Here is a 10866-nt window from a genome sequence, read left to right as displayed (position 1 = left end):
TTAGACCTTCAAATCCCATAGTTGAAGAGATTCTCTCTTTACCATCACTGAAGAAAATTTTTTTATCCATGATCTATTTATTCTACATGTTAGAATCACGAGTACGATTCAGTGAAAACGAATTGGAATCGTTGCAACCGATGGGAGAAACCATTCAAATCTCAAAACGAAACTTAGGGTTTCGATCGTTACCTGAAATTTCACAAGCGCAAAGCCTCCACGCGATCTTAGCCCTTTCGCAATGAGTCCCACGCACATGTCCAACTTTGCATTTCCTTGAATGCAAGCTCCTCCACAATCAATTGGGTTTTTGCCAAAACCCTAATCACAGACTAGTAGAGAAGGAAACTGGAGAAGATGGAAAACCTCAATAATATTATGAAAAGGTATGACAAGGTTTTCACACCATATCTATATATAATGCAAAACTCTAATGTGATGGGATAAATATCAAATTATTCTGGGTTTTCCTATTCATAATTGAATTCCTTTTCCAACAGTACATTCATAACGGAAAAGTAAAAAAAAAAATTTGTCCACCATTCTTAACAAAAATTACTGCACTACATAACAAAAGTTTCTAAGCTAACTTGGATGTGTTGTGGGAGATATTATCTTCTTCCGTAGCAACTTTAATTGTAACTTGATTGACTTGATTTCTTCATCTTCTTTTTCGTTGGGCGTGGAGTTCCAGAGGAAATTTTATTAATCAAAACCTATCGGGCAATAACTCAGCTACAATATTTTTTTAATAGTTCAGAGCCAGTAGATCACACTTATGTGATTTTATTGTGGATGACATAACGAACTTTTTCTGTAAGTAATTCTAGTTTCCTTTGTATCAGAACATAAAAGCTCTACTATAAATCTTTAATAGATAAACTATTTTTGAGTTTATTATTAAACTACGGAATTGATGCTCCCTTTGTAACCGAACATTATATGCCCTTAAATATAGTTGATTCTAGTTTTAATATATGGGTAAATAAAGTAAGGGAGAATGTTCTCTGTGCTGCGGCGCAGGCTGCGCCCAGACACATGGGCAGTTTGTGCAGGGGGCACAAGGTGGTCATTGCACCGACCCTCATGTGCCTGGGGCCTGGGCACAACCTGCGCTACAGCACAAAGAACAGCACCCCTAAAGTAATTTCACACTTTTAAGTATCAAGTTGTTTAAAAAGTTAAATCCATTTAGTTAAAGGGTAGAATAGGAACTACGTAGCCCTGGCTGCTAAATCCCAACCCAATATTGTTTGATCGAATAAACTTGCCGGAGCACTCCCTCCCCTTGGCCACCATGGATTCAGGTAACTTCCATGATCTCTGTTTGGCTGAGAATGTCGATCAAAGTTCATCTCTACTTAGATGATTTATTTCTTCTCCATGGAAGAAAAATAGAAGAAACAGCACCCAAATTATCGGTTGTTTCGATCACCTGACTGCCATTTCTTTTCCCATTCTCTGTTCCACTTTTCCAGAACTGGTAGTCTAGTTTCTACCTCAGAAGGTCCTCAAATCTCACCTAATTTAAGTTCACCGCTGAGGAGACTGAGTAGTATTTTGCTGAAGTAAACAAATATTTGAGTTGCTAATGCAATGAAACCACCAGTTCTTGTAATCTCAAATAAGGTTTTGTGGGTTCTCATCGTCCTTCCATTCTTGATAAATCGTCCAATGGACGTCTGAAATCCGAAGTAGCAATAGCATTAGCCCTCAAGAAAATGATGATACCCAGTCCAACGGTCGAGTATGAGAGAGACCATTGATGTGCCATAGTGGCTGCGATGTTAATAACGGTGAACCACCACTAGAAGAAACATGTAAAATACTAAAATCTTGAGGCCGCCCACGGTTAATTATATAAGCCGGGTGACATTGAGTGCTCGGATAGATACCCATTGAATCAGCCAAATTTATCTTCTTCTTCTTCTGCTTCTCTGATTATTTCTTTCTATTACTTAAAAAACAGAGATTTAGAAGAACGAAAACAGAAGAGTGGGGAGCAGGGACAAACTTAAGGCCCCAAGTAGATGCATAAATGGGAAAGGGGGATTTCAGTCTATTGATTTCCTCATCTTCCTTTTATTACATACCTTCTCTGCAAGTGCATATGACCATCAAAATGTCATATCAAATGAAGGATCGTGTAAGGATAACTTAAAAACATTTCTGGTAATTTGGTAGTATGACCAAAATTTTTAGGGAAATAAGCTACATTAATAATACTACGTGGATCATAGAATATTGAAATCTAAGTCATATGCACAACATTGTATATCAAATTACACGTGCTAACAGTCCCATGGTTTATACCACCCCTTCGGCAACTGATCCGATCCAGTCCAGTCCATCCTTCTATGAACGTGTGCAACCTAGCAACACTACTCCCTTTGATCCCTTGGAGAAGCCCCCCTGGTTTCAGCCTCTGTCTCACTTCCTGCCATACCAAAATCAAATCCAACAAATATAAACTAGAGAACACAAGACACCCACTCTGCCTCCTTACTTATTGGATCATAGGTGTACCCGTAAAAGCAATCAAGGTGCAGTCAGTGGTAGGCAAGTCTGTAATACTAGCAGTAAACAGAGAAGGAATAGGAGATCAAGAAAAAGATCTAGTGGAATCAGTAGTAACGGATAATTTAAGATCATCTAACCACCGAGAAATATTCTATAAAACAAGCAGACGATTGGGGAAACATGTAGAAAAGGCAACTTGGTTCCTATGGGACCCATATAAAACACAGGGAAATAAAAAAACAAACACTAAAACCCCAATGATGATCAAAGATTTGAACAAAGCGAAAGAAGAGAAGAGAACAAACTAAAACAGAATGCACTTGAGAACCGTTAATTTTGTAACCCCAAGATCCCTGCAGCCCAAACTCTCTTAGAGAATTCACAACATAGAAAAAGATGTCAGTGTCTCAAATTCTTTTTGACACAACACAAACATCCTTTATATTGATCCATTTTGAAAGACCCTTGTTAGGAAGACCATTATCCAAGAGTCTCCAGCCAAAAATCTTAAAACTTTGGACAAATATGAAGTTTCCAAAAGAATTTCCACCACTTAATGGAGTCCCTAGACCCCCTGCAGTCCAAACTGTCTAAGAGAATTTACAAGATAGAAAAAGATGTCATAGTGTCTGAGTTTTTTTTTTACACAAAACACAAACATCATTTTTATTGATCCTCTGGAGTCCCTATACAAATTCATTAATTGAGCCCTAACTTGCTCATCCCCACAAGCATTAGCAACAGTTTTGGTAGATAAATTCCTAGTTTATCTATAAGATTACTTACCCTTCTGAAATCAGAGTCAGCGTTACAGTGTTGATTAACTATAAGACCAGTTACCTTCTGAAACTAGATAACTCTATTCACATAATTGAAATCACTACAAGTAGGGATCCATGGATCATCCCAAATTCTACTGCAAGAGCCATCCCCTACACGCATTCAAAGCATTTTCTTTAATTTAGGTAAGATACTAACAATAGTATTCCAAATCCAAAATTCTCTTTTCGAAAGAACAGAGTTGTCCAGTAAAGAGTGATGAATAAAATATCCGGTCTTGAGACTAGCCGACAATGGACACAGATTATCACTCAACAGTCTCCATCCCAATTTGATCAATAAAGCGTTATTATGAGTTGAAGAATCCCCAAGGCCAAGGACCTCTGAACTTTTTAGGAGAGCAAACAACCAGCCAAGCAATCATGCAGGGTTTCTGTTCCTCTCTCCCACTCCATAAAAACAAGAATTAATAGAATCTAGCTTGCGGCAAATACTCAAAAATAATTAATGGAATCTAGCTTCCTAGTCTTGCTACACATCCATCTCAACATCCTCATCTCCACTACACTTAGTTTATCTATATAACGCTTCTTAATTGCCCAACATTCCACACCCTACATCATAGCAGGGCAAATGGCAGTCGTCCAATTACACCTCTCTACTTCATCCATCCTATTTTAATTATATGGAAAGCATCATCCTCTATATCACCTTCTTTATTTACAATAGAACCCAGATATCTAAAATAATCACTTTGAGGTATCTCCTTATCATCAATATTGACCACGTCTTTAATTGTCATAGTTTGGCTAAAGCTACACACCATATACTTTGTCTTTGTTCTACTTATCTTAAGACCTTTTGATTAGAAAGTTGATCTCCATAACTCTAGTGTTGATCCCTACTTTTGTCTCATCCACCAACAAAATATTATTAGCAAAAAACATACACCAAAGAATCACATCTCGTATGTCTCTAGTTAAATCATCCACGATAAGTGCAAACAAATAAGGGCTTAAGGCTGATCCTAATGTAGCCCAATAGTAATTGGGAACTCACTACCTTGACCCCTCACAATTCTTACTCTAGCCACCATACATATCTTTAATTATGTCCACATATTTACATGACACCCTTCTCTTCTCTAGTGTGTGCCAGATTAGTTTTCTAGGGACTTTGTCATAGGATTTTTCTAGGTCAATAAAGACCATATGGATCTTCCTGGCATAAATCCAAATTGTTCTCTGAAATAGTAGTTTCCTTTCTCAAGTAGGTTTCATTCATCGCATGCCTCATTAGTTGTATGCCTCTATGGTTATTGCAGCTCTGAATATCACCTTTATTTTTGTAAATCAGGACCACAATGCTTTTCCTCCATTCATTTGGCATTTTCTTTGTACTCATAATCTTGTTAAACAACTTGGTTAGCCATGTTAAACCACAAATTCCTAGGCACTTCTATTGGGACTCCATCTTGGCCTGGTGACTTGCCTACTTTCATCTTTCTCGAAGCTTCTTTTACTGCAAACACTCTAATTTTGCACATATATCTGCAACATTTGGTGTCTCGATGAGTAATGCAGCCCTCTGGGGCAATATTAATAGAAAAGTCTTAATTTAATAGGCTGTAGAAATACTCCTCACATCGCTTCTTTATGTCCTCACCTTTATTAGTACTCTACCATTTTCACTTTTAATAAATCTAACATGGTCGAAATCTCTACTCATCCTTTCCCTTACTTTAGCTATCTCAAGCTATGTTTTGTTGTCAAGAAAAGAAAAGAAAAAATTCAATTTTTTTTTTTAAATTTGAGGAGAGAGATAGACACAAACATCAATAATTGTGTCATCATAATTTCTATCGTTATGTATTTGTCTTTTCTTGACAACCAAATATAGCCTTATAGATAGCTTAGTCCCCTTCCTTTGTGTTCAAATTGTTATAAAGATCATCATATTTCCTCGCCCTTGATTGCCCACAATCTTCTAAGCTTCATTTATGGCAAATTTATATATTTTTAGATCTTCTACCTCATTAGTCCTTTGTCATGTCTTAAAACTAGCTTTCTTAGTCTTAATGGCTGCTTGGACCTCATCATCCCACCACCAAGTCTCCCTAAGGGCATGACGTTCACTTTCGATTCCCATAGTACCTCCTTAGCAACCTTCTTAATAGAGCACAAACATGATTCATAGTCACCAGTAAACCAGAAAATCATAATAAAAAACCATACACCACACCAAGTTAAACATATGCACTACGAGACCAATGTTACGGCGGATCAAACAAAGCAAAGTTTGTCAAAAAAAGCAAGGTGGTGATAGTTCAGTAAAGAAATGATATGCTGACCTATAAGGTCTGAAAACAAATCGAGAATAGCTTGATGGTCATAGCATCCTCCATAGTCGCATGACAAAAAAGAAAAGTGTCATCGGCAAAAAGAGAATATGAGAAATTTTAGGTGCTCTCCTAGGCATTTTAACACCTTTGAACATATTTAAATCCCTATAAACATTAAATTGTCTCGAATCGGGGGCAACTCATCTAGAAGCTCCTCAAGTACTAGATCTACAAAATCGGATAACAAGTCCTGAATGGGTTTAAGGAAGGTTAGCTCAGGTGGAGAACTGACGTCCTTAGTGACCAAGGCCAAGACGAAGCCGGTCTGTTTGCTGGTTTGTAGGAACTCTCGCTGAAGTAGTGCTAACATCTTAGTTCCACTCGACTCAACTTTCTCCAGCTTTCTTTCTTGCTTCTTCATTGGCTTGTTGTTGGCTTTAATATCTTGCCGTGAATTCTCTGTTGGATGTTTACTGGATTCAGCACAATGTGTTTGCTCTTAAATATGAAGATGCACTGGTTCTTCTTGCCTTCAACCAACACATTGTTATCATAGATCCACGGCCTACCAAGGAGAACGTCTCTCAACTGCATAGGTATGAAATCACAACAAACTTCCTTGTCGAAAGAACCCAACTTGAGCGGAACTGAGCACGTCTGATCGACTTTTAAAGCGTTAACATTTAGAAGAGAAAACATTAAGGATGTGGGTGCTTTTCTTCTTGAAGATTTGTTCTTTGGGCAAAAGAATGGGAGACTATCTTCACGCAACTGCCGCTGTTCATAATTACTTGTGCAATCTGGATCCGCAGGCCATTGAGAAACGGTGTCGCCTCCAGTCTTCACCCTATGATTCAGCAACCAAAATACAATTGACTACATGAATTTCGTAAGTTTCCATGCCCTCATCAATCTCAACCGGGTGCCTGTTCTTCATTATCTTCCTCTGTAGGGGAAGTCCTTCATTAACTTCAACCTACTCATCAGCCTCAAGGGTAGAAACGCTAGTATTAGCACTCTGTGCTACTCGAGGACAAAAAATGGCAAAATGCTTAGCTTATTGCAATGGTAGCACTTCATCTCTTGCTTGCATTCATAGGAGCTTTCCCTTTATAAACAGTTGTGTGGATGTTGTTTTGCCTTACTGTAAAGGATGGGGTTTTCGAGTAGGAACTGGGGGTTTGTTGTACTCCCAGCTTGATTTCCATATGGTCTAACGAGAATCTTCAGTAGGCCTCTCCAATGCCTTTTGATAGCAATCTTGAAGTTTGTAGACACTAGTTGTACCCATAGCTCTTCTAACATTTGGCCGTAGTCCAAGCCTCAAGCTTGTAACGTGACATTAGGTGTACGTCACTCTCTTAAACTCCTGTCCATGATAATAAATCATCAAATTTATCTATGTATCCAGCCACAGATAGTCCACCATGTCGTAGGAGGAAAACCAGCGTCATTGCCAAAGTAAGTTCACACATGATCCTCGAAAGCCCCTGATGCCTATGGCGTAGGAGTCCTCTGTGGGAACCTTCCCTAATATCGGTTAGTGTTCTGTAAAGAGTAACTGCCAGGTAATGTTCATCTCTATGGTCCTCTGAAGTGGGCTGATGTTGTGACATTGTGTCCACACGTTGCTTCAAGCAAACCATAGTCAGACAGACTCCATCAAATCAACAAGCTGTCTCATAAAATTCTGGTCTTCTCTTGACTCTTTAGGGTTAGAACCTGATGCAGCCATAGCTTTGATACCAAATTGGTGGGGTATAGGTAGACCAAACACAAGGGTTGAGATATGTCACCCCTTCTACAAGATCTCAAGAAAACCTAAAACCAGAAATTAGGTTATGTACGAAAGTCAAAGTCAACCTTAATGGATGGAGCTCAAATTCTGGTCACAAGTAGTAGGCTAATCCAAGGGTTAGATTTAGGTCAGGAATCAAAATAATAGAATCTGAAATTTAAAACCCAGAATTTAGGAGATCTCATGTCACAGTAGATCAGAGGTTCTGATTTACTCCAAGCCCCGGTCAAAGGGCCCTTTTGGATGGCCATTTAATACCCCAAAATCTGGCAGGGATCTAATGGATGGATTTCCCTTAGTGGCAGATCTTGACTCTGCCAAAATAGTCCCTAAAATAGGGTTGCTGCCAGGTATGTGATGAAGGGGATCTGCTGTAAGTTAATCTTCAATGATAAAACACTTAAGCAGGAACTTGAATAGACAATATTCCCACCCAATCTCAGATTAAATCAGTATCCAGAAAGCTTTATAAATAACAGATGAAACACCACTTCAGAAGGAAAACAGAGCATAGGAAGGGGGGATAGGATCTTTCATTTCCCACCAACAGGATTAGATCAGAATCTCTCTAATCACAGAGTTTCTCACTCCTCATTGTCTCTCAGCAGCATACCATCTCAGACATGAACTTCATTCAATAAAAAATCGTTGGCCAAAAGCCTTACATTCAATCTATTTAAAATAAAAGACTCCCTAGCTAAGTAAGACTTGCCTACCCAAACTTACATAGCAAAAAGGAAAATTAAAACAAAATGGAACTTAAAAGTAAACCCTGTACACTAGGTAAAGGTCTTGGACTGGATTAAAAGAACTTAAATAAAATAGAGCTAGCTAGCTCAAGGCCCAAGAGATGGGCAGGTAGAATAGGCCCACTAATGGGCTGAACATGGCCCATGTCGCCAAAAGGACAAAAAGGCTCCCCTGTTAAAACCATGGCCACTAAGTGGCCTGCTGTTTGCCTTTCTTCCTGCGGGAGTATGTGAGAAATTCCCCTGCATCACCAACCCAAAACCTAAACTCACTAGTTCAGCGATAAGCAACCTGCTCATCCTGGTTAGACACTAGAAAATCAGATCTTATTAGCAAGCCCTGACCAAACCTAAACTAAAAACACCAAATAGACTAACTAAAATTCACTCTAATCATTAAGCCAATAGTCTTAGCAATTCTTTCCTATCACAGATGGTTTCAAAAGGGAGAAAGCTGAAGTTTGATGTCAATATGTTATAGAAGTTCTGAGTGAAACTATTAGGAAGTATCCCTCATCCTGGTCAGGCACTAGAACATCAGATTTCATTAGCAAGCCCTGCCCAAACCTAAACTAAAAACACCAAATAAACTAACTGCAATGAACTTTAATCATGAAGCCAATAGTCTTGGCAATTTTATCATAGCACGGATTTCAAAAAGGAGGAAGCTGAAGCTTTATGTCAATATGTTATAGAAGATATGAGTTAATATATCAATACAAAGCTACCCTCAAAGCTAAAAGCTATGAATACGCTGTACTGCCTATAGAAGTATTGTATGTGAACTTCAGGAAATCCATGCTTACCAAAGCCCTAAGCTCAAACAAGCAAGGTTGACACATATCATTTTATCTCCATTTAAACAAAGAAAAACAATAAATATTAAGCGCCAATGGAAAGAGAAAACCTTGGTTCGCCTTTCTACAGATACCAATGAGATTAGATAAAAAAAAAACATAATTTTTTCGACAAAGGCAATTAAACAAAGACGTGCAAAAAAAAAAAAAAAAAACCATTAAAAGAGCACAAAGAATGAATCATGTTTGGATTTATCGAATTAAATCACCTTTAATCCATAATTGAGAGAGAGGAGTGAGGGAAATTCAACCCTAAATTTCCACAAACAGGAACCAAAGAAGAATAATAATCTTAACGAGATTTTATGGATCCACACAATACAGTTCAACGAAAAGATAAGATATATAAAAATTCCAAAACCCTAGAAAAATCAATCCTGATTCCTTACACACAAGACACAAAAATTACAACAACAGGACACCAAAATTACACCAAGAGGACTTCGAGATCCGGCCAGAAAGAGTGAAGAATTGCAGGAAAAGAACCACAGAGGAAAAAAAAAAACATAGCTCTGTACATCGGATTTTCGAAATTAACAACTGCGTCCTCTCGCAGCGAAAAAAACAAAAGAAGAACCGATTGAAGATACAAATTCAAGATCGAGGCGCACCTGTAATCTACACAAGCATCGAACACGGACGGCGGATGGGAATCGGATACTTGGATCCTCACCGCTTGCTATCGTAATCAACGACTTCGTTATCGGTAACAGATCTCGAGTGCTGAACGATTGAACGACCGATAGAGTTGATCCACTCCTCTTTCTCCTTGTCGGAATCGGCAATAAAGTACATGGTCTCTCTGCTGGTAGAGAGCTCGAAAGCGAACTGCTTGTTGAGAACATCTTCAGCACCTTTGACGGTGAGGCAATTACCAACAGGGATGACTCCTCGAGGCTTAGAGATACGCGTAACATATGAATCTTTGAACCAGAAGAGCTTGCCTTGTTTCAACACGAACCACCGCCGACGCCATGTCTTTATATACTCTCCTTGCTTTGTCAGCCACCCGGTGCGCTCCGGGTTCAACCAGAACTCCACACCAGCGTAATCGTCTGCTAACGGACCTGCACCTGTCACGGCTTGCCAGAGACTCGCCATCGCTAAACTCGAACTCGAAAGCAAAGCACAAGAAGCAGAAGCAGGTGTGAGAGACAGGACGGAAGAAGAGAAGGGAGTAAAACAAAACAAGGAGAGGATGAGCTGGTGATGGTAACTCTTTTCCCCTTATTTCAAATGCGTGAAACTGACGCAAAACTATTAATTAGTACGAAATAAATAGTGAGGCAAGGTCCTCAACTTGTCGTTGCTGGAGGGCCGAGGCCAAGAAACGATCCTCTTTTAGCTTATATTAGTTGACAAAAATACCCCTGGTTCTTTTTTTAATTCTCCTCGTATCGGAGAGAGTAGTACTGTAGTAGCTACGTATCCAATATACACTGCCTTCAAATGATACATCAAATTTTAGGCTGCGTTTGGTATGTATTTTAAGGAGATAACGTATTCTAAGAAATCATATCAAAAATAGCTTTAATCATCCACCCACTAAATTCACTATTTATTTAGCATATATTTGTCATCTTTTGTTTTTTTTCAAACTTAATATTTTGTGGTTTTGAGGCATCTCACCTTACAAAATTTTAACACTAAATCGTAATAAAAGAGAATGAACTATATAACTACAAGAAGAGCGTTCTATCCTAGAAAGTAGTAGGAAACATCCAACCATTGCCCCCCTATAAAGGAATCATTCTCTAGGGGCAAAGAGGTCATTTTAAAAGAGGGAAAGAGAGATAGACACAAGGTCTGGGAGTGTAGCTA

The 10866-nt window shown here is 38.7% G+C and overlaps 1 protein-coding gene across 1 annotated transcript; it reads right to left on the bottom strand.

Moving 5' to 3' along the window:
* Window positions 1-9700: 9700 nt before the first annotated feature.
* LOC122667821 (pleckstrin homology domain-containing protein 1-like) lies at window positions 9701-10146 on the bottom strand. The gene has a single exon (XM_043864264.1). It carries the CDS (start codon window positions 10144-10146, stop codon window positions 9715-9717), a length of 432 nt encoding a protein of 143 aa, XP_043720199.1. The 3' UTR covers window positions 9701-9714.
* Window positions 10147-10866: the final 720 nt, after the last annotated feature.

This window comes from Telopea speciosissima, chromosome 7, assembly GCF_018873765.1.
Source record: "Telopea speciosissima isolate NSW1024214 ecotype Mountain lineage chromosome 7, Tspe_v1, whole genome shotgun sequence".
Classification (NCBI taxonomy): Eukaryota; Viridiplantae; Streptophyta; class Magnoliopsida; order Proteales; family Proteaceae; genus Telopea; species Telopea speciosissima.
Note: the sequence above shows the minus strand (reverse complement) of the source record. Positions and strands in the feature narration are given on the sequence as shown.